Source organism: Chiloscyllium punctatum, chromosome 39 (genome assembly GCF_047496795.1).
Source record: "Chiloscyllium punctatum isolate Juve2018m chromosome 39, sChiPun1.3, whole genome shotgun sequence".
In the NCBI taxonomy this organism is placed as follows: Eukaryota; Metazoa; Chordata; class Chondrichthyes; order Orectolobiformes; family Hemiscylliidae; genus Chiloscyllium; species Chiloscyllium punctatum.
This window is the reverse complement of record NC_092777.1, coordinates 20,496,124-20,523,706: the sequence shown is the minus strand read 5'-3', so window position 1 is coordinate 20,523,706 and position 27,583 is coordinate 20,496,124. Positions and strand designations below refer to the sequence as shown.

The window sequence follows — 27,583 nt, the reverse complement described above, 5'->3', positions numbered from 1 at the left end:
GCAATCCCCTACTCAGGGCTGGCTGGATGAGAAAGAAAGGCCAGGAATACGTAGGTCTATTGTGAACTAGATTCAGTTTTTAATATTATGCCCAATTTACCTGTCCACTGGGATACAGGGTAATGCAGCCAGTTGATCCACTGTCATTGGTCTCGCCCCCAGAATGAGCAATTAAAATGGAATATGCCAGATGTCAATAGCCATGAAAACTTTGTATACTTCGTTAAGGGATAAATTTTGTACACTTCTACTAGCACCTTTGGTCTATTCAACAAGTCCATTGCAGAACTTCTTGAATATTTAACAAGTGATTAAAATATTGGGTCATTTCGTTATGCAATTTAAATCCAATCTGACGATTAGGCACAATCTTGCACAGTAATTTCAGGGATGTGTTTTTGTTTACAAACTTGGCTTACCATAGTGTCTCAGTGGTGCTAGTTTCTAAGTAGTCTGAAAACTTCACATTTGGAGGTGTGTACACACTGCCAAACATTCTGATAGGATGGCATAAGGCAAGGGTGCAGCAGTAATATTCTTTTTATTGGTCTGAATGCCCTCAAGTGTATTTCTTCAATACCACTTAAGGAAGACTCTTAGGTCATGCAAGGCAGATACAGATCAATAAGTTACTTTAATTCATAATGCATCACAATAGCCACTGTTATCATAAGTTCAGTAATTTCAATCACCATAAACTCACTTTGTGTATTAATGTGAAATAATTAGCAAACACAATTCACAAGCTAGCATCCAGGTTCAGTGGGTAATAGGGAAGGCAAATGGAATGTTAACCTTTATTTCAAAGACGTTGGATTATAAAAATAGGGAGGTTTTGCTAAAATTGGAAGGCACTAGTCAGACCATAGCTGGAATATTTTTCTAAAGACGTACTGGCATTGGAAGTAGTCCAGAGAAAGTTCACGAGGCTGATACCAGATATGGAGGGATTGTCTTAATGAGAGGAGGTTGAGTAGATTGTACTCATTGGAGTTTAGAATGGGAAATAACCACCTTGAAACATACATGCGTCTTAAGGGATGCTGAAAGACTGTTTTCCCCTTATGGTAGAGTCTGGAACCAGAGGGCATAATCTCAAAATAAAGAGTCACACATTTACGACCGAGATAAGGATGAATTTATTTTCTTCAAGGGAAGTGAATCTGTGGAAGTTATCACCACTGAGCCCTGCAGAGGCAAGGCCATTCAGTATATTCAAGACTAAGATCGACAGAAATTTAATCATTTAAGAAATTAAGGATTATGGTGTAAAGGCAGGAAAGTGGAGTTGTGTTGCCTGATCAACGACAATTTAATGGAGTGACAGAGCAAACTAAATGGGCTATTTCAGCTCCAACCTCTTGTGGCCTTGCACATCACTGCTGATCATCCTGTTTGACGAGAACAAAATAATTATTAAATATCCCTGTTGTCTAATGGATTTGCTGGCTCCCATCCTCTTTAGGGATCAATAGATTCTGTGTGGTCTGGTGCAGTGGAAGAAAACCACTTGCTAGTTTAAGGAGAAAATGTTCTTGTCTATAATCATTTCCATGCTTGTCAACTTATGTAAATACATATTTGAAACTCAAAGTAAACCTAACATTTTCTTCCTATTTAGTTCCTTGGAAAGTCCTTTGTGACACAAAAATATTGAACGAAGACATATGTTTCACACATGCACATACATTGGCACTCAAAGGTTACAATGTTTCCCATTACTGACTTCTGTTGTCAAAAGTCACCACACTTGCATTTAAATGACTTTTTAAAAATTATTTTAAAATCAAAGTCATGGGATTGATGGTAAACTGCTTGTCTTCCTGAGATGTCCACATGCTGATGTTGGACTGAAGTGGACAAAGTCAGAAATCACACGACACCAGGTTATGGTCTGATGAAGGGGCAGTGCTGCAAAAGCTTGTGGTTTCAAATAAACCTGTGTCATTGGAATCATACCTTCGTGTCAGACCTAGAGTAGATATTGTGATATTGTGCATATAGAATATTGCACGGTCGATTAGCTGACTGACTGACTGCTTTTTAGAATCCTAGAATATTACAATATCGATAGAAGGAGGTAGTTTAGCCTCTCGTACCTGCGTTGGCTCTTTGGTGGCACTAGCTAATTAATTCTAGTTCTCTACTCTTTCTGTCCTTCTTTCCTGACTTAAGGAAAATCAAGCATTGATATTCCAAACAATTTTACTCTGGGACGAAAGCTGTATTGACAAACTATGTTTTGAGTTTATGCACCATTCTGATATTTGCTTACAATGCAATATTTTGCTCCAAGAATACAAAAGTAGGAAATTTTCTTCTTGTAAGGTGTGGCTATTCGGATCAACATTGAATAAAATATATATATATATATTTTAAAGGATTAAAATTGAAGAGGACTATGCCAAAAACCTAGCAAAGCTTTCCCAGAGTCCACTGGCTGGCCTAGAGGAAGGGTGAGTTTATCATTTTATTGTGATTTTGCATTCCTAAGTGTTGCTACAGCTTTAAATGGAAAATGTTTTTCATTGAAACTGCATTTGAATGATTTTTTTAAAAATTGTGTGCAAGTAGAAATTTGAAAGGGTTCAGAAAAGATTTACAAGGATGTTGCTGGATTGGAGGATTTGAGCTATAGGGAGAGGATGAACAGGCTGGGGCTGTTTCCCTGGAGTGTCGGAGGCTGAGGGATGACCTTATAGAGGTTTACAAAATTACGAGGTGCATGGATAGGATAGTCCAGAACTAGAGAGCATAGGTTTAGGGTGAGAGGGAAAAGATATAAAAGAGACCTAAGGGGCAAAATTTTCACGCAGAGAGTGATAAGTGTATGGAATGAGCTGCCAGAGGATGTGGTGGAGGCTGGTACAATTGCAACATTGAAGAGGCATTTGGATGAGTATATGAATAGGAAGGGTTTGGAGGGATATGGGCTGGTTGCTGGCAGGTGGGACTAGATTGGGTTTGGTTATCTGGTCGGTGAGGACAGGTTGGACCGAAGGGTCTGTTCCCATGCTGTACATCTGACTCTAAGTAGAGATATCGAGCAAAACTTGCCACTATAGAATTGGGAGGTGGCATAGATCAACCAGATGGGCAGACCCTGCGACCAACAAAGCATACAGCAAATTTAATATGTTCATTTTTAGTATCTGAATGCATCAGAATTAAGAGTTAATTGTTTTAGTGCTCATGGTTTAATTTTTTTTCAGAATACATTAAGACCATTGTCAGTGGGACAATTCAAACAACTCCATCTAACCTTATAAACAGAAAGGGGAAGATAAGTCTTTTAAATGCACTCTGACAGCTTCATTGAAAAGAGGATGTATTGACGGTAGTGTGTGGTTGGGACTTGCTCACAAGTCCCAGCATGAATAGCATTGGACAAGCAAGGACTTCAGTCAGGGGTTAACTACTGTGCTGTGGGGAAGTGAGGAAGGAATGAGCTGAACACTGACTTGAGAAGCCCGAGCTTCCTCAGAATAACTCCGTCCGATCTGCCCAAGGACCTATGACTCCAGCACTGACCTGAGGAGGCACAAACAGCGAAGCCTGACTCATCTTATCCACGTTTTGTGCACACATCAATAAACCTTTATCTTCAGACCATAAATAATAGTAAGGTTTGATATATAGCAAGATATTTGCAAAAAATGCAGAAATAAGCAACAAGATGATAATGGTACAATACTTAAAGGACAGTGAAGCTAGAAACAGTCAGAATGGTGGCATATTATGATGACATTAGTCTATTAATTTTTTTTGCATCACCAGTTTATCCCTAAGTCTTTCTCCGATTTCTCAATGCAATATTTGATTTGTGGCAAGGGTGGGGTGAACTTTGTCAGTGAATGGGGACTAGCTGTCAATTGGCTTGCATTGAAATTAAAATTAATCACATGGCATTGTCTTTGTATACGTCAAAGATGTCAATGTCAGACTTTAAGTGTCTTATTTTCAAGCATATAATGAATCAGGTTGGAAATGCAGTGTGCAACTTGGAGCAGTTGGTCTACTTGTGGGCCCTACTCGTGATTTAAATTCTCATGCAATGCAGCTGTGATTTTCTGAGGGAGTGCCAGAGGGCAAAGGATAATTCATTCCAATGGTTTTTATTCATTTCCCTAGTCTGTGGACATATGAACATTTCAGGAAAAAATTCCAGAATATCGACATTAACTTTGATCACATTATTCCTGAATCCTGGCAATAGAGTTAATGAGGTCCAATTGCCTTTCATTTAAGATTGTGGATGGATTTGGACAATTTGTGCATTGGTCACTGATATGACATTAGACTTTTAGACTTTTTTCTATTTTGAGTTCATGGTTCACCATCAACAGATGTACAATGTCTCCTTTGTTGATCATTTTGATAAAAAGTTCTTGCTAATCTTTTTGAGTTACTTCATCATATGTACGGGTGATAAGTGAAGTTGGCAAATTGCCAAGAAAGCTACAAAGTTGTTTTGATTTTTTGAAGATGTATACTGCTTTTAGAATTACACTATGTTTCAGTGCAACCATCTCCTCCCTACGAAGTGTAGATACTGATGAGCCAACTGTATATAAGAATCCTGAGTGAATGTTGCTGCTGATACAGTCTCAGGCCCCGTGATCACTTCACAAGCTTTATCCATCCAATATTGAACACTTGCAGATTTTGCTAAAACATGGATTAAATGCAGAACCATCCAGAGCTGAGGCTTTGTGTCAGGTTTCCTCATTTATTTCCACTCTAACACAATTATGTGTCTAAACACAAACTCTAAATATCATTTCTTGCCCCAATAATCTGATTGCTTCCATTTCCTGAACCAACCATAATTTCTTTAATTGCCAATTTAGGATCAGTTTTCATAGAACAGTACAGCATAAAAACAGGCTATTCAGCCCACCATGTCTGCCAACCAGGATGCCATTCCAAATAATCTCATCAGCCTGCACATGGTCCATATCCTTCTCTTCCCTGCCTGTTTCTGTCTATATCTCTCTTAAATGCAGCTAACTTAACTGCTTCTACCACCTCCCTTAGCATCGCATTTCAGGTACATACTGTGTCAAAAAAATTACTTCTTGCACATCTCCTTTAAAGATTTCCTCTCCCCCCCCTTAAACCTATGCCCCCCCCGCCCCCGTATTTGACATTTCCACCCGAGAGAAAAAAAACTCTTCTATCTACCCTGCCCATGCTTCTCATAATTTTATATACATCTTTCAGTGCGCCCCTCAGCCTCCAATGCTCAAATGAAAAACGATCAAAATTTGTCCAGCCTCTCCAATCTAGGCAACCTTCTGGCAAACCTCTTTTGTGCCCTCCCCAAAGCCTCCACATCCTTCCTATAGTGTGGGGTACAGAGCTGCACGCAATACTCAAAATGTGGCCTAACTAAATTTTTATACACCTGCCACCTTGATAACTTGATGCCCCAAACAATGAAGGCAAGCATGTCCTACACCACCTTTACTATGCCATTGATTTGTGTTGCCAATTTCAGTAGTTGCAGATGCTGCCAAACCTGCTGAGTTTTTCCGTCAATTTCTGTTTTTGTTTCATTTTACTACGAGCATTTTAAAGCTAGCAGAGAGGAATCAAAAACTCATCCCATCAGTACCAGAAATTAAAAACTTGAAATTAACAAATTTGTCTTTAGGAATTTTCTTTTATGTCATGGTTTACTGTGAAATGTTAAGATTAATAATGTAGAGCACTGAGAGTAGGAGAGACAATAAGAAAAAGTGGCAAGTTGTTTTTGGATGATTCTATATTTGCTTCTAAAGCCTGAAAATTGCATAAATATGAATATGTTGATGCCTTGGGAAAATGATTTGCAGCAATAAATGATACAATGAGTTTAGGAGCCAATGCTACACAACTCCATAAGGTGACAAGGATAGAGAGCTTAGAATAAGTTGCTTCCAGTACAATACCTCCATAGATGGGAGTCGGAGGGATCAGTGCATTTGGTTCAAGACACGCTCCATTTCTGGTCATTCATTTTAATGACTGAAATTGGGAACACTACAAATTGACCATGAAAATCTCCACGCCTAACTCTCCAGGCTACTGCCAAATGAGACACTGCACAGGGAACGTTGCCTGACAAAAACCTACCCTTACTGATTGCATACTCCTGGCACGCAGCATTGTGGGTGCTTATTGAGAAGACACTTAGCAGGGAAGGGCTTGTGTCCTGCTTTGCCATTCACTACAAATAATGGCTGCATGGCAAAGATGTAGAGTATATTAAATGAACGATAACTGATGTCAAAGCAGACTTGATATTGACAATTTAACACTGATGTAATCTGAAGTAGCATTTCTATCTTAATGTTCAGCTTCTTTCTAAAGGAATTTATAACTTCTAAAATGGCTTTTGATCTGTATTTTAGTGGTATGAATGACTTGTCGCCAAGGCGATATACCATTATAGAAGACTAAATGTGATTGTATGGGTTGCATGGTGCCAGATGTAAATACTGTAGAGGTGAAAGCACGTTTGGGACTTGTTTCATGTTTCACTGCAGCCCTCCATCAAAATGCCTCCTGCTCACTTATATCCTGTGAGCTAACAATGTGTCCAATGCTGGATCTGCATAAGCAAACAAAGTTTCACTTATAAAGCTCTTTTCATGTGGAGAGACATCTCCAGGAACTTAATGGGGTGTAGGAAACTTGAATGTCAAAATAACTGTAATTAGGATGGATGACCAAAAGCTTGTTCAGGGATGTATGGGTTTAATGACAGTGCTTAAAGAAGAGGCATGGGAATATATGATAAGAGGAAGTCCCAATGTGTATCCATTTGTTCAACTTGATGTGAAATGGGGGGAGAAAAATCCTCTTCCATGTCCAATCCTAGTTTCTCCCAATGCATGAATGTCTAGTACAATAGAGGGAAATGGAGTTAAAAGGTATGCAGTTTTAGATCTGGTTTGACATGAGCAAAGATTCTAACTGTTTCAAATCAGATTTGGCATTTAATTTTATTGTCAATGCAGTGATTTGGGCTTTGCACTGATGTTAAACCTGAGAGGTGGAAGTAGAGTTCTCAACTGGAACTATTTTTGCATAAGTTACTGGGTTGAATTAGCATCAGTTTGCTCACAGTTCTCAAGAGGTCATGGCTGTACATATGGACCCACCTCGTGTCACCTAATTTTAGGGAGAGTGTGATTTCCCTCGAGTATCTAATGTAAACATCCTGGATCTAACTTGTATGTAAAGATTAAACACGCTGAGCCTCTTTTTCTTTTGTGGGCAGGTTGCAAAATAAATTTTTCAATTCTGTAAAAGGAATTAAGGAAGTTGCTAGCTATGGTGAAGGGCTTAAATAATAGAGATGGGTTTACAATTAGAAGTTGTGTTCAACACCGTTCTCCTATGGTCATTTAAAGCAAAATGCAGTTTTAATGTTGGCATTATTCTGAAATATTGCAAAGAAGTATTTGATTTATATATGTTAGAATGTTCTATAAATACCATGCTGACATGGAGTTTTCTTCTAGAAGAGGGTAGTCACACCAAAATTTTGTACAAATATTAACAGACTTTGGAAACCAATTAGTAAAGAAGTTATTGGAGCAGACATTGTGTGAATGATGAACTAGCTTGGTCACTACTAAATTTTTCAATACATTTTAATTCCATGTATTTATAATGTTATCCATAGTGACAAGAGCAACTCTTGCACCATGTGTTTTAGAGTAAAGAACAGTTTGTAGGAGATGGTGAAATGGGTAATTGAAATTGATCCCAAAACTGATTCTCTAGGTCAGGTATATGGCCATTTCCAATTTCTAAAATCCTTGCATTTTTCATTTTTCCATCTTCGCAGCACTTTGGGAGAGTCTTGGACACAGGTGAAGAAAAGTTTGGCAGATGAGGCTGAGGTTCATCTGAAATTTTCATCAAAGGTAATAGTGTTTTACTCAAGGATCAATAACTTGAACAAAAAAAAAGCGCAAAACAAAACTTGAGGAAAACCATTCCTGAAGCTCTAGATTTTCCCTCTTTCTTCCCCAGTATTGACAGTTCAGGCAGTTTCTTTAAACTTTGTACTCACTTCTAAGTGTATATAAAAATGACTGGTAGGCTTGGGATTGCTAGTCAACATGGGAAGTGATTTGCAAGCCAGGATTACAGTCTGTTAACACAGGAAAAGCATAGCCTGCAGACTTATCTATAATTACTATGTTTGTGTAATTGCGCTTAGGAGCGTGATCAGATAAAGATTTGGAGCTATTTCCATTTGGAATGTTTTCAGCTTACAGATTTGGGTTTGTGTGTGTGTGTGTGTGTGTGTGTGTTTTATAAATATGTTCCTGTTTCCTTCTGTGAATTAACTCAAAATAAACTTCTTCAACTGTACCATCACTCCATACTTCATCCTATTCGCCTATGAAAATGCAACATGGCAAATGGGCTTTCTTAATGACTGAGTGCTTGTCCCAGTTTTCTAGGTACAAATAGGTCGGGGAGGATGTTTGCTCTCTGGCCACATGTATTTCAAAATTGGGGCAGTTCACGGAAATGTGACCAGTGGGACACAGAACACCTAATATCCTTGCGCACATTTGATTTATTTTCCCTCTTTAATCTTTTTTTCTGCTGATTCATACTGGCACACAATTCAACTTTTACATGCGATTCAATCTCCTGGCCTTTCCAGGCAGGAGAGAGTTTAACTGTTTGGCCGCAGTGGGGGATAGGAATCACAGCTGAGGAAGTAGGAGCTTTCCAAGAGGAATTACTGGACCTTAATCAGGAGTGGGAATATTGACCGCTCCCCATACTCCCACACATGAACCTTGGAGAGCCTGAAGCCAACTGCAAGCATCCTCAACAGCCTGGCTCAGATCAAATAATTTGGAGAAGTTCAGGAATTGATCTATAGCTCTGTGCTCCGTACATGCCTTCCAACTTAGCCAGCAGTGAAGATGCAGCAGTTTTGATAAACATAACTACACCACAATGCCAGCAATCTTCCAGCAGCACACTTTCTCCATTGTCTTAATTACAGGATTTCCATTTTATAATTCTTAGAGAATAGATCACATCTATATTTGAAGGTTTCTGCTGTTTATTGTCTCATTAAAAAATAGATTCATCACAGGGCATCCTTTTGTACCGTGTAAGAGCCCCAAAAAAGGCAAATTGTATTTTACCATTAGACCACAAACATTTCAAGAGCTCCCTGATATTATTGAAAATCCATGGTTTGTTCTTTCCCTACTTGATGAGAGTTCAATTATTTCCTTCTCGTAGCTGCAAAGTGAAGTGGAGAAACCCTTGTTGTCATTTCGAGAGAACTTCAAGAAGGATATGAAGAAGTTTGACCATCATATATCCGACCTGCGCAAACAACTAAGTACTCGCTATGCGACAGTGGAGAAGGTATGGGAGGCTCGGTTGGGGTAGAGGAAGTTGGGTGAGAGAGAAAAAATGAGAGAAACTGAAACTTTGCTGTTTTAAGAAATCTATAATTCTTAATGATGCATTATTTCTCCCCATTTGTGTAGTTTAATTGTTAGACCTGAACTGTCTTGAGATATCTCTCAGCCTTGTTGTAACAGCAATGGTATATGATATACAGTCCCTTTGCAGAAAATGCTTTAGAGCACAGAAATATTTTGAAAGAGTAGTCATTGCAGTGATATAGGAAACACAGCAACCAATTTGAGAACAGCAAGGTCCTACAGACTGAATTTTAAAAAAATATAACTGGTCTTTAGATGTTGCTTGAGATGAAAGGTAACAGCAAAGTTAACAGAACGCAGAATCTGGAGAGATGGAACATGGGCTGCTGGTTTGCCATGACTACACAATTGAGAAGAGTCAAATTACCCCATTGATATTCGTAAACTGCAGGTTCACTCTCTGGGCCTTTGCTGCAATTATAGATTGGCCTTCTCAGCCACACCTTCAGAGGAGCAGAGGGTTCGATGACAAACTCCTTCCATTTATTAGAGAAGCAGCACAGCAAAAATCTGAAGTGCGAAAAGCAAATGACAATCAAGTAGCATGGCCTGTGAACTGAGGGATTAAATGACATTCAGCAGAAACTTAATGGAGATTCCCACTGAAGGCCTGGTCAAGTTTAGTCACGTTATTTGTTTCTTTAAAGGACCTTTTTATATTTAGTCATTAGCAACAATGTCGAAATCATGTATTTCCATTCATCCAAGAGTTAATGGTTAATCAGTTAAATTTACTGGGGGCTAGGTACAAGTGTGGAATGCATTAGAAGAACCAATGTTCTGAACTTCTTATTTCTCGTCTTTTAATTTATTCTTGCAATTCTGTACTTTTTATTCCTTTATTTTCTAATTTGTTTCCTAAGAACTTGTACTGAACAATCTGTACCTAGGAACCTTTGTGTCTAAGATGGAGGCATAATTGGCAACTTGTAAACTTTTCACTGTACTCATCTGAGCATGTCTGACAATAAAGTTAACTCAATTCAATTTAGTTCAGTTCAACAAATGGATAAAGCCTCTTTTCAGTGTAGCAGAGGAAAGTGCTTTACTTTTCGTTCACTGCAGCTGCGTCGCTAAGTCTTGATGCTACTATAAGTCAGTGTGTGGTCATCATGGATGATGCTGCTTGTTGTCAACTACAGAATGTTCTTTTTTTCTAAATGCAGTTGACAAAACAACTGTTACAATATTATGGATTAATCTTGGTTTAATCCTGCTAGAGTAATGTTTAAGGAAGTTTGGATGAACAAAAAATGAATCTTCTTCCAGTCAGAATAAAGAGGTAACAAATGGGCAAACTAATGTGGTTTGTGTTGTTAGCAATTCAGAAAACTGCTACTCGCATTAGCAAGTTTCTTGACTTCTCTCTCACTTTATTGGAGATAGTGAGGACTTCAGATGCTGGAGAGTCAGAGTGGAGCTGGAAAAAGCGCAGTGGGTCAAGCAGCATCAGAGGAGAAGGGGAGTCGCCGGAAAGGTTCTGACCTGAAAACGTCACCTCCCCTTCTCCTTTGCTGCTGCATGATCTGCTGTGCTTTTTCCAGCTCCACTCTTTATCCGCGCTCTTATTTCATCCCTATGTGGTTTCATATTTAGTTACCACTTAATGGGAATTATCTCTGAACAGTCATACCTTCAGTCTGACGTCTTCCTTACATCTTTGCATAGGTAGATTTTGACCCTCTGCAACATTATAAATTAGGTGACAGTCACAGGCCAGATGTAAAATGTACAGATAATTTCCTAGTGCTTGTCCTACCCTACTGCACAAATGTTAAACTTCCTCCACTGATTACCAACACTGGCGTGCCCATGATTGCTCTTGGTATATTCTTTCTTGTTAATCTGGTTTGTTTAGTGTCAAGGAGAGCAGCAATTGAAGGTGTCCTTAAATTTGCTTGGAGGCTGACTAACATGAGACAAATTGACCTTGGATTCTGCTGGTCTGTATGACTCCAAACCATGAGTGGTATATTTTCCAAAGAAGACACTGACACAGCCATATATAGGAACAGAAGGGAATTATTTAGCCATCAAATCAGTTCAACTATTCAGTCAGTTTCACATACCCACCTTTGACCCATATAATTCCTGTTAATAACTTGCATTCATAAAAATCTGCAAATTTCAAATTTAATTTGAACAACTGTCCTAGGTCATCACTTATTTGTAGAAGGGAGTTCCAAACTACTACTTTGTTTTATTTGTAGAGTTATTTCGTAATTTCACTCTTGAAATATTTATGCTTTTTATCCTAGATTCCCAAATCAGTGGAGTCCATGTTCTGCCCTGTCAAATTCCTTCAGCATTTTAAAAACTTTCATTGATTCACATCTTAATCTATGGAATTTTGAGAAATGCACTCTGATTTGTGGCATCTCTTTAAAATTAACCTCTAAAGTCGTTATCACTTTTGTAAATCTATATCGCTCTCCCTCCAAAGCCATGACACCATACCCAAAACGTAATGCCCCGAACCGCACACCGTATTTCAGGTGTGATCTAACCAGGGCATTGTGTAACTGAAGTATGTATCAAATCGCTTATATTCTACCCCTCTAGATATAAAGGCCAGAATTCATTTTCCCCCAGTATGATTTTCTGTACCTGTTTTAAGTACATGGTTATCCAAATACCTTTTTGGGTCCAACCTTTCTCAAATTCCTCTGAACATATTTTTTCCAAAGTGATAACCTAGCGTACATTAGCATTAAAACCCATTTATTATTGTTTTAACCATTTTACGTAATTAACTTGGGTATTTCCCAACAGTGAATGGTTCACATACTTGTCTGTAATATGGTCACTTGGAGAATGTAAACTCACAGTAAGAGCTCATTGAAATTGAAGCATTTATGTTGTGCTACAAAGGGTTAAACAGACAAGTTTGAGGTCAGTCACATTCAGGCTCTATTAGGTTGAACTAAATGTGTTTGTGTGTGAACAGCAAATTGGTGCTAAATGGTTTAAGTTCTTTGAGTTGTACTGAGGGGCAGGTTTTCATGTTGCCCATGACATTGTACATTTTCACTGATTGTGAGACGGTTGTACCTGTGGAAGATAAGTAGTTGCAGCAGCTGCCAGTTCAGGTGCCTCATCATTACAGGAAGCAACTAGAACAGAAGCAGCAGCTTTCATATTCTCCACAGTCACCTGCTGCTTGATGGATCAGCTGGAATGGTTGCAGAGGACCATCTAAAGCATTGTAACCTGCCTGGAGGTCAATGGTCAACTTTCTGAATGACTTGAAGGAACAGTGCCTCCAGAGGTTGTGACTCAGGGAATTATGGGCAACACAGTGGCTCAGTGGTTAGCAGTCTGTCTTGCAGGCTCAGGAACTGGGTTCGATTCCAGCCATGGGTGACTCTGTGTGGAGTTTGCACATTGTCCCAATGGTTGCATGGGTTTCCTCCCAGTGCTCTGGTTTCCTCCCACAGTCCAAAGATGTGCAGGTTAGGCAGAGTGGCCATGCTAAAATGCCTATAGTGTCCAGGAATGTGTAGGCTAGGTGGATTAGCCATGAGAAATGCAGGGTTATGGGAAGGGGAAGGACGGGGGGGAATGGATCTCAGTGGGATGCTCTTCAGAGGTTTGGTGCAGACTTGATGGGCTGAATGGTCTCTGCATTGTAAGAATTCGATGAAGTGGAGGCTGGTATGCTTGGAGGAAGACCTTGAGACCCCATTTCTTTGTTCATTCCAGGCCAATGCTGTTGACATGGCAGCATTTCACAATCCAGGTCATTGTTCGTCAGCGCATCCAACTAGATTAATACCAAGACCCCTGTAACCAGTCATGCCAAGGGTCACACTCCTCGCAGGGAGTTTTCACTGGTCCAGGTTATTGTAGACTGCACAAAAGGTGGCAGTCATTGCACCGTTGGAATAGCCAGACTCGCTTTTTATATTTAATCATTCAGGAGAGATACCACTCCCCTTCTTCCATCAGGGATTTGTAACCACTGCAAGGAGTGATCACAGTGCGAGCAGCCTCACTGTCTTTTCAACAGATAACACCATATACTGTTGTATACTGGGGTGAGAGAGACCCAGTCAATACTTGATTGTTCACACCAGGGAGGCAACAAAGCCTTGTTAGCACCTCTGCTATAGTAGGCTGTTGGCTTTGTGCAAATTGAGGTGTTGCTGCTGGGATTCCTCCTTCCCACTTGTTTGGTTCTGGTAAAGAGTGACCAGGAGGTCAAGTTTGCAGCAGCAGCAAACGGTCCACCGTTGCTCTGAGGGTTAAGGTGGTAAGATACTATCGAGCTGTGTACACTCACTGGTATAAACTTCAGACCCCATTCCAAGTGATAATTCTACAGGAAATCCCTGAAGGACTCAGATGTGACCAGTTATTTGCTGAAAACTGTACAGATATGAAAGTTGTTGTCTTGTGTGTGGATCACTGCCTTGGCTCACCTGCTTGTGGGTATAATACCAAATGAGTTGACCAGCTGCCAAAAGCAGAACATGTGAAATTCTTTTGAACAGTGGTTACTGCTAGCAAAATACTTGGCTTAATTTTAAAAAAATTAAAGGTCCCTGAAATATGTAGGCTAGAAATTTGGCTCCTCATCAAATAATAAATCACCTCCACCAATATGGCAGATTGGAAATGCAAAGGTAGAAGCGTACTGTAAGCTGTATTGTATAGTAAGGTGGTTACACTGGTCTTAAGACCATTGGAGTGATTCAAAGGTCAAATAATTGAAGTTAGACTCTGGATCTTATCAACTGATTCTTGATCAGTGGTGCAATCAAAGGTTACCAGAGGAATGTCAGATTAGCCATGGTTCTATTGAGCAGGGTTGAGGGCCTGAACAGCCCATTCCTGTTCCTATTTCTTATGATTTATGATATTTGAAAGGTATGATGTGACATTAATCTGCAACAAGGCCCCACCCTTCCATACTTACCCAAGTGTGGAGCTAGGATTGACAGTCGAGGAAAAAAAAAATCACCCCCCTCCCCCTCACCAACTTCCCCTCCACTCCCATGGTGGTTAGCGATCTGCAAACCTCCCAAAGGATACTCTGCTCCATGTGCAGTCTCCTGTTCTGTGCTGATGACCAAAGGTTTTATTCATTACCAGGATGAGGGTGTCAATGGTCAGGCCAGCATTTATTGCCCAACCCTAATTGCCATGAAGCTGCTTTCTTGAATTCTGTAGTCCCTTGGGCTGAGGGACACCTAAAGTGCTGTTGGAAGGGAGTTTTAGAATTTGACTCAGCGACTGTGAAGGAACAGTAATATATGTCCAAGTCAGGATATTGTGTGACTTAGAGGGGAACTTATGTGGGCTGGTGTTCCCATGTCTCTACTGCCCTTGTCCTTGTAGGTGGTAGAGGTTGTGGGATTGGAAGATACTGTCCAAGGAGCTTTGGCAAGTTATTGCAGTGCATATTGTAGATGATTGTATTGCAATGTGCCTCAGTGGGGAAGGGTGCGAATGTTGGAGGTGGATGGGGTGCCAATCTGTTGGGCTGTTTTGTCCTGGAAAGAGTTGAGCTTCTTGAGTGTTGGCGCTGGGGAGTATTCCATCATGATTCTAAACTTGCGCCTTGTGGATGGTGAAAAAGGTTTGGGGAGACAGGAGGCAAGTTGTCCACTATAGAATTTTGAGCCCCTCCATTGTTCTGAAAGCCTCAGTTTCTGGTAAATGGTCCCCTCAGAAAGTTGATTGTGCAATGGTTAAATTCTTACTTGGTGGAGATGATCATCGTCTGGCACTTGTCACAAATGTAACGTCTGAACCTGTGGCTATGGCATACAGATTTACTATAAAGCCTCTACAAGTGTCACGGTTCAGTGATTAGCACTGCCGCGCCTCAGCACCAGAGACCCGGGTTCAATTCCTGCCTCAGGCGACTGTCTGTGTGGAGTTTGCACGTTCTCCCCGTGTCTGTGTGGGTTTCCTCTGGGTGCTCCGGTTCCTATCCACAGTCCAAAAATATGTAGGTCAGGTGAATTGGCTATGCTAAATTGCCCGTAGTGTTAGGTGAAGGGGTAAATGGTGGGTTGCGCTTTGGCGGGTCGCGTGGACTTGTTGGGCCGAAAGGCCTGTTTCCACACTAAGCAATCTAATCTAATCTAAAAAAGTGTCATTGTAAGTGACGCTTGGAAAATCACCTGGTACCCCCTAACAGCAGTCGAACTGAGCTCAATAGCATGGAGGCTCTGAACCTTTGACTCACTGTGTTGGCTCTTCATTGTTCTATTATATTTGCTATTTATCAGTTAAATCTTCAATCTTAACTTGTTCTGGTAATGTAAGCAAAGGTATGTCTTTAAAATACACTTAATGATCACTGCCATTCAAAAAGATTGAAGCTTCTATGAAAAGAGAAACCTAAATTTTTAATGCATAGAATTTGCTATCACTTATAACTTTGATCATATTAGATAGATCAGTTGTCTCAACTATTCAACTTCAGTACAGCCTCTCTTACAGCTCTCTCACCATGCCTTGGGGTCCTGTTATCATGTCCCCTTCAACCACTTTACTATCACCAATAACTGGTACAGTTGCTATGCAGCTGTTTTCTAGAGCTCTCTTCTGTACTTTTTTATTACGATGTTCCCTCAAAATATAACTTGTTTAATTGTGCATTAGGTCCCCACCTTGCTCCGGTGTCCATCCTGTGCTTTCTGGATTTGATTGTGTCAGGTGTTAGATAAAATGTAAACTGTTTTATCGTTCAGATGGATCTCAACCAGAAGAGACTGACTTCTCTTTAGATCTAATGTTGATTGGTTTCACCCTTTCTACAGGCTCGAAAAGCTTTGGCAGAGAGACAAAAGGATCTGGAATTCAAAACTCAACAACTGGAGAATAAATCTACTTACAAAACAGAGGAAGATATCAAGAAAGCCAGGCGGAAATCAACGCAAGCAGGTGGGATAGGGGGGCAACGTGTGTGGGATATGATATCAAATAAGCGCTATGCTACATCTAAATTGTGTCTACTTATTTTTAGATATTCTCATCTCATTTCATTGCCAGCTTCCCTAGTGTTTGGTCGGCTTCCTATCTGGCCTTTGTTTTAAAAAAAGGGATCTTTGATCGACTTGAATTTTCCCCTCCTAGATTTACATTGTTTGAAACACCTGTACAATGCATGTATCAACCAGAAAAAAGGAAGACATCGTATGGATTGCACCACTGCATGGAACAGAGTTATTTAAAAGGGAGAACCGTTTAGATACAGTACCCTTTGTTTGAATCATTTCCTATTTTACTATTTTAAGACAATCATATTTTGATTTTATTTTCCTAACAAAAAAGCAATTGCTCTCTTTCTCTGTATAAATTATGGGATTGGGTTTCTCTCATGGCTAATGTAATAGGTGATTTGTGAGCTTCCCACAGTGGCTACATTTGGAGATTTGAATGCTCCAGCTTTGCTCCTAACTCCCAAATTTCTTTCTACTATGTTATGATCCATGTTGATGGTGTCTTGATACCTGACCCTCTGGACACATGTCTACTTTGCTCGATGTAGAATTATGTTTGCTGTGAACTGAAACTTGACTGTGTACACAGTAGGACAGTGGATGTCAACAGGATTTCCATTGACAGTAGCATGGACTATCCCTGTGTATACCTGATCTCTCTGGCTAACAGTAACAGCATAAGCAAAGTCTTCTGGCTTGGATTAAAAAATGCTAATTTCAGATATAAGATTACAGAAAGCAAAAAGATATATTTTCTGTTTTCATCAACATCTTTTGGAGTTACCACTAATTGAAAACTTAACGTGACAAAGCCATATAAGTAGAGTAGGGATGAGCAGGTTAAAGGTTGGGAATTCTGCAGTGAGTAACTTGCCCCCAGACTCCCCAAAGTCTGTCCACTGTCTGCAAGGCATAAGTCAAGGGTGTGATGGACTGCTGGATGGGTGTAGATCCAACATTATTCAAGAAGCTTGACACCATCTAGACAGAGCAGTCAACTTGATAGGCACCACATTCACCCCTTAAATGTTCATTCCCTACCCACTATTCCTGTGGTTGAAGGACTTGAGAAAGCATTATTTTTTTCAATGATTTGGAGATGCTGGTGTTGGACTGGAATGTACAAAGTTTAAAAATCACATAACACCAGGTTATAGGCCAACAGGGTTTATTTGGAAGCACTAGCTTTCAAATGCTGCTCCTTCATCAGGTGGTTGTGGAGAATATGATTGTAAGGCATAGAATTTATAGCAAAAAATGTTTCTCCACAACCACCTGATGAAGGAGCAGCAGTCCGAAAGCGAGTGCTTCCAAGTAAACCTGTTGGCCTTTAACCTGGTGTTGTGTGATTTTTTAACTTTGTTCGATGAGTGCTTGATGGTTTCTTTTAAGATTTTTGTTTATGTTTCTCTTTCGCATGATTAACATCTGCGGGTAAGGAAAGGTAATTTATTTTTGTATAAAGTGCTGTTGAGGGCTTCTTTTTCGGCTTAATGTTACTGAGGGCATTCAACGGACACAATTAAATGGTTAGATTTCAAGAAGTAATTACACAGCAGGATCAGTCAGATGGGCGACTGACAGGAAAGGTAAGCAGGGAGATCAGGATTTTTCTGTAGATCTTTCTCTCCCAAACAGATCCTCACTTTTGGGTACTATTGAAGGGTATAGTCTCTTAGAGGAAAATGGAAGTGGCAGTCAGATCTTAGGCACTAGATGTTAGGCAGAGTTTGTCAAGATTTAAAAGAATGATTGCTATGGGGGACTCTCTTGTCAAGGACACAGACAGGACATTCTGCAGCAATGAGTGTGAATCTAGGATAGTATGTTGCTTTCCTGGTGACAGGGTTAGAGATGTCTCAAAACGTTTGAAGCCTATTGTCAAGGGCTGACTGGTTTGCTGTGTTCTTCCAGCCTCATGATTGTCTACCTTGGATTCCAGCATCTGCAGTTTTTTTTTGTCTCTAACTATTATCAAAGGGGCGACTGAGAAACCATAATTTGCAAATACTGGTAGGAATGATGTAGTTGAGGAAAAGCTTTGAAGAGTGAATATAAGAGGTTAGATAGAAGGTTAAAAAAGTTGAACTTCAGAACTTCAGGTTTACTCCTGGTGCTAAGTTCTAATGAAGGAAGTAATAATAGGGTGGGGATGATAAATGAAGGCTAAGAGGTGATGCAACTTGCAAGGATTCAGATTATTAGGATCTCTTTTGGGCAGAAAAGACGTGTTCAAAAGGGATAGGTTTCACCTGAACTGGAAAAAGACCAATATCCTGTTCGGGAGATTTGCTAGTTCTGTTTTGGGAGTCTGTAAAATTATTAGGCGGGGAATGGGGTTCCTTAGTATGAAGAAAATACAAAGACAGATGAGGATGGTCCTGAATCAAAAGAGCGAATTAATTAAAAAACAAACAGACAAGAGCAAGTCAGAGAATGAGGTAACTCTGAAGAATTAAACTACATTTATTTCAATGCAAGGGGTCTTACCAGTAAGGCTGGTGAACTCAGGGCATGTATGGAACATGGGACAGGGACATTATTGCTATTACAGAAACATAGCTGAGGACGGGGACAAGACTGGCAGCTCAATGTTCTGGATTTGAAATGCTGTAGGAAGGGTAGAAAGAGAGGCAAAACAGGCGGGAGAGTGCTTTTGATTAAGGAAAACATTTCCACTGTAATTAGGACATTTCAGAAGGATCATACAGTGAAAATATATGGGTTGAAATTTGAAATAAGAAAGGGATGAAGGGATTGTACCATAGGCTCCCCTAATAGTCTGAGGGAAATTGAGTAAATATGGAGAGAGAGCTCAGATATATGTAAGAAAAATAGGGTTGTAATAGGGGATTTTAACTTTCCAAATATTGACTGGGTCTACCATAGTGTTAAAGGTTTGGATGGTGAGGAATTTAAGTGTGTTCAAGATCATTTTCTTTATCAATATGCAAATGTTCCTATTAAAGAAGAAGCAAAACTTGACCTTCCCTTAGGAAATAAGGCAGATCAAGTGACTGAAATGTTGGTAAGGAAACAATTTGGGACTAGTGATCATAATTATGTTAATTTAGAAATAGTTATGGAAAAGGATAAGCCTTCCATGAAAGTTAAAGTTTGCAATTAGAGTAAGGCAAATTTTAATGGAATGAGACAGGAACTTCCAAAGACTGTTTTTGCAGGCAAAGGGAAGACTAACCATTGGGAGGCTTTCAAAAATATGATAATAAGCATTCAGAGGTGTTCCATTCCTGAGTGAAATGTAAGGCTGGTAAGGTGAGGGAACAATAGATGAATAGAGGTTCTAGTCTAGAATAAAAAAAAATCATATTAGATGTAGACAATCTGATCAAATGAATCTCTTGGAGTACAAAGAATGAAGGGGTGTTTTAAGAGGGAAATCTGGAAGGCAAAGGGGCGATATGAGAGCACCATGGCAGATAAGGTTCAGAACAATCTAAGAAGATTCTCCAAGTACATTAAGAGCAAAACAGCAACTAGAAAGAGGATTGGGGCCCTTAAAGTTCAACAAAATTGTCTTTGTATTGAACCTCAGGAGATGTGAAATGAATATTTTGCATCAGTTTTTACTGTGGAGAAAGAAATAGTAGCTAGAGAACTCTGGGAAATAAAGACTGATATTTTGAAAACAGTTCACATCACCAAGGGTAAGTGTTGGAGGTCTTATAAAACATCAAGGTGGATAAATCTCCACTGTCTGATCAAGTGTACCCCAGGACATTGTAGGAAGTTAGAGGAAATTGCAGGGATGAAGCAGGAAAATTTGCATCATCGATAACCACAAGTGAACTGCCGAAGGACTGGAGGGTGGCTAATGTGCCTTTATTTAAGAAAGGCTGTAGACCTGTGAGTCTGACATCAGTGGTGAGTAAATGGTTTGGATGAGAATATAGGAGGCATAGTTACTAAGTTTGCAGATAACACCAAAACTGGTGATATAATGGTCAGTGAAGAAGGTTATCAGATTTTACAAAGATATCTTGATCAATTGGGTCAATGGGCTGAGGCATGGCAAATGGAGTTTAATTTGGATAAATGAGAGCTATTGCATTTTGGTAAAACAAACAAGGGCAGGACTTCTACAATTAATGGTAACGACCTGGGTAGTGTTGTAGATCAGAGACCTGAGGGTTCAGGTGCATAATTCTTTGAAATTTGCATCAAAGGTAGACAGGGTGATTTAAGAAAGTGTTTAGCACACTTGCCTTCATTGCTCAGACCTTTTGAGCATAAGAAGCTAGGAAGTCATGTTGAAGTTGTACAGTGTGTTTTTTTAAGATTAGATTCCTTAGTGTGGAAACAGGCCCTTCGGCCAACCAGTCCACACCGACCCTCCGAAGAGTAACCCACCCAGACTCATTTCCCTACATTTACCCCTGACTAATGCACCTAACACTATGGGCAATTTAGCATGGCCAATTCACCTGACCTGCACATCTTTGGACTGTGGAAGGAAACTGGAGCACCCAGAGGAAACCCACGCAGACACTGGGAGAATGTGCAAACTCCATATAGATAGTCGCCCAAGGCTGGAATCGAACCCAGGTCCCTGGCGCTGTGAGGCAGCAGTGCTAACCACTGAGTCATCGTGCCACCCAAATTTGGTGAGGCCTCTTCTGGAATACTGTGTCCAGTTCTGGTCACTTGTTATAGGAAGGATATTTATTAAAATGGAAAGGGTTCTGAAAAAGAATTACCAGGATGTTGCCTGGAAAGGAGGGTTTGAGTTACAAAAATAGGCTGGATAGGCAAGGACTTTTCTTTTCCACTTATGCATAAGAGGTTGAGGGGTTACCTTCCAGAGGATTATAAAATCATGAGCGGCAGAGATAAGGTGAATAACAAAGGTATTTTCCCTAAGGTGGGGGAGTTCAAAATTAGGGGCCATATTTTTAAGGTGAGAGGAGAAAGATTTAAAAAGAACATGAAGGGCAGTATTTTTACACAGTGGTTTGTGTGTGGAATAAATTACTAGGGTAAATGGTGGAATCAGGTATAGTTAGAACATTTAAAAGACATTTTGGATAAGTATGTGAATAGGAAAGATTTGGAGGGATATGGGCCAAATGCAGGCAAGTGGGACTAGTTTAGTTTAGAAACATGGTCGATGTGGACTAGTTGAACTGAATGGTCTGTTTCCATGCTGTATGACTCTGACTGTACTCACCCCCTCAGCATCTGCTCACACAGCACCCTCTCTCTGTCTTTTGTGCACACCTCACCCCCAAACACACACAATTGCAAAAATTGCTTCTATGTTACTGCTGGACTTTGTGAATGACTGTTGTAAAGATCAGTGGAGAGCAGCTTTGAATGGGGCCTCAAAATGAGCAGATGAAAATGCCAATTCTTTGCTTTCTCGCAAAGCTTTGTTACAAAGACAGTATATCTCTTGTCATAGCTAGAATTTGTTGCAGTCCTGGCAAGGCTAATCATTCCTTCTCAACTATGTCATGTAGAGATTCCTGTTATCTGAGTCAGGCACTGTGTGATGAATGAAAGTGCTCACTGATGTTTCCCATTAAATTCCAGATCTTTTCAATCAATTACAAAATCGAGGATGTTAAATAAAAAAATACTCTCTCAAACTTTGAAGCTGCAATGCTAAAATAGAGCAGTGACTGATGGGTTTACACTAAAGAGCCCAACACTTGACAGGTAGTTATTTCTTGCTGCAGTGGGAATGTTTCAGATTTTATGTCTGTCCATAGTATTATGTTTCCTTTTAAAACACATGCCTCCTTGGAATGATTGGTGACTTAACGTAGCATAGTTACTGCTACTTTCATCAGTCTAACTCTGTCAGTACTTCACATCACGGTGATTCAGAGAACATTGCTGCATTCATGTTTTACATGACAGTAAAATGGCATCATAGAAGAATGAAAAGAAAACTGAACAGATTAAGTGGAAGGTGTGGAGAGAAACCCAGTTAACCAGTCATCAGAACTGAAGAAAGATAGTGCTGTGTTAGGTCCCTGGACCATGGTTATAGTGAATAGACAAGGTCATTTCCCCAAGGTGGGGAGTCCAAAACTAGAGGGCATAGATTTAAGGTGAGGGGAAAGATTTAAAAGGGAACTAAGGCAAACTTTTCATGCAGAGGGTGGTGTATATATGGAATGAGCTGCCAGAGGAAGTGGTGGATGGGTGTGTGAAAAGGAAGGGTTTAGAGGGATATGGGCCAAGTGCTGCCAAACATGACTAGTTTAGTTTAGGATATTTGGTAGGCATGGAAGAGTTGGACCCAAGGGTCTGTTTCCGTACTGTACATCTGTGTGACTCTATAACTGACTGACAGCGCAGTGATTAAAATCACCTCGTGACTCTAAATGAGAAACGGGCGGCACGGTAGTTAGCACTGCTGCCTCACAGCACCAGAGACCTGGGTTCAATTCCCGCCTCAGGCGACTGACTGTGTGGAGTTTGCACATTCTCCCCATGTCTGCGTGTGTTTCCTCCGGGTGCTCTGGTTTCCTCCCACAGTCCAAAAATGTGGAGGTTAGGTGAATTGGCCATGCTAAATTGCCTGTAGTGGTAGGTGGGTTGCACTTTGGCGGGTCGGTGTGGACTTGTTGGGCTGAAGGGCCTGTTTCCGCACTGTAAGTAATCTAATCTAAAAAATGTTAGAGCATTTTAGGCCAGTGCCAGCGAGGAGGAAAGGAGGGACAGAAAGAGCAAATGAGAAGGCCTGTGGAGGCAGGGAGATGAAATGGCAGAAGATTTAATAATGAGACAGCCAAAGACCGTGATAACTGATATAGTGAAGGAATAGTGGTCGCGTCCAAGTGAGATGTAAAAAAACCCATCTGACTGCACCGTGAGGGGGATAAGAAATTAGACCAACCTAGCAAAACCAAAAAAAGCACTAAGGTGGAGGTATCCCATTAAAGCTGTTGAAAATGCTGAAGGATGATCTGGAAAATACAGCGGATGGTGGGTGGAAAATGAGGATGGAGGGGAAGGGCTAAAAGTGGGAGATGCATGAAGTGGCTTGGGCATGTTGGAGGGTCTTGTTAACTACAATGAGTTGGAGTCCTTGGTTGAGGTAACAGGAAGATATGTTGGAAGTGCTGTTTTGGCAGCAGTATCACTTGGACTGACGTGATGGCGCCAGAAAAACTAGAAGAATGGAATGGGGTCTTTACAGGAATCAGGACATGAAGAGGTAATAGCTGTTCCTATCTGTGGCTTGCAGTGAACATGAGGAAGCAGCCAATCAATGCAAAGTAAAAGATTCAAAGAAGGATCAGACGTGGATCAGATGAAAGAGTTTGAAGATTGAAATTGTTTCCAATTTCTATGACATTTTCTACTTCGTGACAATTGCAGGAAGCTGCACCAAGCAGTCATCCCTGTAATGAGCAAAGAGAGGAACAAGTGGGCCTGAAGTATTCCTCAAGATGACAGACTTCGCTGTGGTCTATGTGGGTACCCGTAGTAACACTTTTTTATTTAGGACAATGCGAGCAGTTGAAAGAGAGGTTGTGCAGAGTGAGACTGCACTCAGCCAGGCTGAGGAGGATGTTGATGGATGGGAACTGGTTAGTTTTCCATTTTTTTAAAGAAGCTATGTGCTTTCACACTATCCCGGTGCGGAATAGTGCAGTAGAGTGTGTGGGTAACCATAGCAATGGGAAAATGGTAGTGTTTCCAGGAAACAAACACTTGAAGTGATGCTGGGCATCAAAACAGTTGCATATTTGCAAATAATGGATTCAAGATGACAAGAATTAAGTTCTGTCAGGTAGGATGATCTGACAGGGGTTATTGTCTTACTTCTGGATCTTGGGAATGGTGGTAGAAATTAGCTATATGAGATCGAGGTATTATAAGATTGTAGACTATTGTGTAAAGATTTCCAGGCAGTCTTGGTCTCAGTGACAGTCCTGGGCACAATGGCCTGATGCTCAGTCGTGGGATCATGGTCATGCGGGAGATAGCAGCAAGTGCCAGATGTTACATCCAGCATTTGCTAGATGGAGGTTGGTACATCAGTGCCACACCTGTCAGTGGGTCTGCCAATATTGCGGCTGGATCTCAAAGAACTGAACACAGTAAGGTCAGAAGGAGACAGGATTGAGTGAGGGCAAGGAGCAGAGCAATTGAGACTGCTGTTAACACACTGACAGTTCTCAGTGAATTGATCCAGAGAGGGTAAGAAACAGAAAGGAAGGGTCCAGGTGAAGGGAGGATGTTGGAGATGGGTGAAGAAATCCATTAAATCAGAAGACATCTGGTGAAAGAGGTGGCCATGAAAATAATGGGAGAAGGGCTCAGTGTTGTGCCAGGTGAGAAATTTGGGGACGTTGTGGGGGATGTATCTGAGGCCTTTGCTCAGGAAAAAATGTTCAGAATCAGAGGAAAAGGTCAGAAGATATTGCAAACATGTGACAAGAGGAGAAAATTGAGAAAACAAGGGGTGTCAGAGGGATGGAAACATGAGAAACGACTGGAGGTGAATTCATACCTGTGAGATGGTGAAGCTTGCACTCCCTTGAATTTAAAAGGAAGATAATTTTTTGTTGAAGAACTGAATGATGTAGAATACGCATGGAATCTGGAGTTAGACAGCTTTGAGATTAGGTGAGCCATTGTTTTCTTCAGAAAGACATCATGAGTGTATACATGACAGCAACATTGAGTGCACATTTAAGAATGTAGCAAGGACATCAACTTGAGGAATTCTAGATGCTTTGAAATTGTTATCATTAGACTAAGGTTCAAATTTAAGTTGGAATCCATAAATAGTTGAAGCTAAAGGTAGTTTCTATGAAAGAAATGTAACTGTATCAGTGTTCATTTTTTAAATGAAAACGTAAACACAAAAAGAGAGATGGAAAGTCAAAGAACAAGGTAGAAGACCCAAATGGAAATGCCATCCCAGACATCAGCAGAACTTCTTCAAAGTGGGCATACCTGGAACAAAATTGGCAGAGAATTAAAAGTGAATACAAAAGCAAAATACATCAAATGCTGGCAATCTGAAATAGTGGCATACCATGTAAAAACAAGGATCATAGTCCACTCTACAGGCACGACTTTGAAGTGCTTGACAGGGATAAACATAATTGATAATCTCTGGCAATACTGAAATACTCAATACTTCTGTTAGCCAGTGCCTCATTCCCAACCTTTTTAAGAAAACAATAAGGTTTTTGTTATTCTCTTTCACCTAACTCCACAGCTGAAACCTTAAGTTACAAATGCAACTTTTCAGTATTTGCCTAGGGTGCATAACGGTATCATAATAATAACATACAGGGTGATGGTCTGAGTGCTCGAAATGGGATTAGGACGACTGGTATGTAGTGGTATCCACATCAGATCTATGTCTTAAGTTATCCAGGCCTGATACAAGGGAGGAGAAAGTGAGGACTGCAGATGCTGGAGATCAGAGCTGAAAGTGTGTTGCTGGAAAAGCGCAGCAGGTCAAGCAGCATCCAAGGAGCAGGAGAATCGACGTTTCGGGCATAAGCCCTTCTTCAGGAATGAGGAAAGTGTGTCCAGCATCTTAGCCTGCTGGACACACTTTCCTCATTCCTGAAGAAGGGCTTATGCCCGAAACATTGATTCTCCTGCTCCTTGGATCCTTCCTGATACAAGGGAGCCTCTTACCTAAATCTGAGTGTCTTATGACCTTTCCTTGTTTAACCCATTTAGTGAAACCTACCTTTGACCAATCTCTGGTCGTCATGTCTCCTTGCATGGCTTCAAATTTTTGTCCAGTTGATCGTGTTAAAGATACAAATTGTCACAAGTTACTGTGAAGCAATGGTAGTGAGTTTATAATGAAGCTGCATTAAGCACTCCCCATCCCCTCCCCAAGTCTGAGAGGTCACACAGTCTTCAGATGGGGAAGCAGGAATCTAGCATGTATCGTCTCTGGCTCCTGATTATTTTGTAATTATGCCTGACTAATCACTGTAACTGTATTTATTGCAATCATGCATTAAACTACATCTTATTGTGTAAGACTACGTGCCTCTTCTCATTAAGGTGTAAGTATGGTTCACCCGCTACAATAGACAGCTGATTAGACTGACCCTTATGAGACTCAACCTGATCCCATGTCAATGGGAAGCAAAGCAGACTTGGGCCTGGTTAGAATGGGAGACCCCTTGGAAGTACAGGCTTGATAGGCTTTTGATAGGGCTGTTATGACGCAGTGGCCCTCAACCAGGCGGCTCCAGAAGTGTGTAATGACAACATCTCTGAACCGGTTGCTGAGAAGAGATCTGGAAAGGAGGATTTGGGGATTGTGGATGGGGTGATGCAATGACAGTTACCTTTTCTGTTAAATGCAATCAAACTAATTCAGTGTTTCTCTGGTTCCTCTGAAGACCACCCTACAGCATGAATAAAGTGTGCTCTCACTGGATCCATGCATCAACATGGTGGCTTAGTGGTTGGCACTACTACCTAACAGTGCCAGGGACACTGGTTTGATTCCACCCTCGGGCGACCATCTGTGTGGAGTTTGCACATTCTCCCCATGTCTGCATGATTTCCTCTGGTTTCCTCCCACAGTCCAAAATGCACAGTTAGGTGGACTGGTCATGCTAAATTGCCCATCCGTTAGGTGGATTAGCCATGGGGGACGCAGGGTTACAGGGACAGGGTAGCGGGGAGGATCAGTGTGGAATTGATAGGCCAAATGGCCTGCTTCCAACTGTATTCTATGGCGGGATTCTATGGCGCAAGATTCCCTGAAAAGTTCTGTTGTTTGGCCCATGGTCTTAGTAAAAAGAGGTTTTGCATTAAGGTTCATTGCCAGTTTTATGAATAACACCAGGCAACAGAGGAGAGTGACTCACAATAATCCCTGGAAACGGCGCTCTAAGCTGTGGTTACACTTTTGGCTTTTGTCAGAATGAGTGTGGGAAGCTGGGAATTTTAAACATCTGTATTCACAAAGCAACATCCCAATTTTTAAAGAAGATTATTTTGCTTCCTTTCCATTTTCAATGACTATATATTTTGAGGACAATGTTTCCACTCTTGGTGAAAGTTTGCAGCTGTTGTGAATTACAATCGAAGGCAAAAAAAATTCCCCTGATGCTGTTTCAGAGAAAAACGTTGCAGTAACTGGACGTGGATCAGGCCAATGTAAATAAAACCGTT

General features: G+C 40.7%; 1 protein-coding gene across 2 annotated transcripts in view; it reads left to right on the top strand.

Moving 5' to 3' along the window:
• gas7b (growth arrest-specific 7b) overlaps positions 1–27,583 on the top strand; it is a 440,079-nt gene that overhangs the window by 382,372 nt on the left and 30,124 nt on the right. For both annotated transcript variants that reach the window (XM_072558282.1, XM_072558283.1), the window contains exons 8-11: positions 2,382–2,456; positions 7,841–7,919; positions 9,271–9,399; positions 16,256–16,379. In XM_072558282.1, coding sequence (XP_072414383.1) covers positions 2,382–2,456; positions 7,841–7,919; positions 9,271–9,399; positions 16,256–16,379 — 407 coding nt within the window. The remainder of the gene's footprint in view (positions 1–2,381; positions 2,457–7,840; positions 7,920–9,270; positions 9,400–16,255; positions 16,380–27,583) is intronic.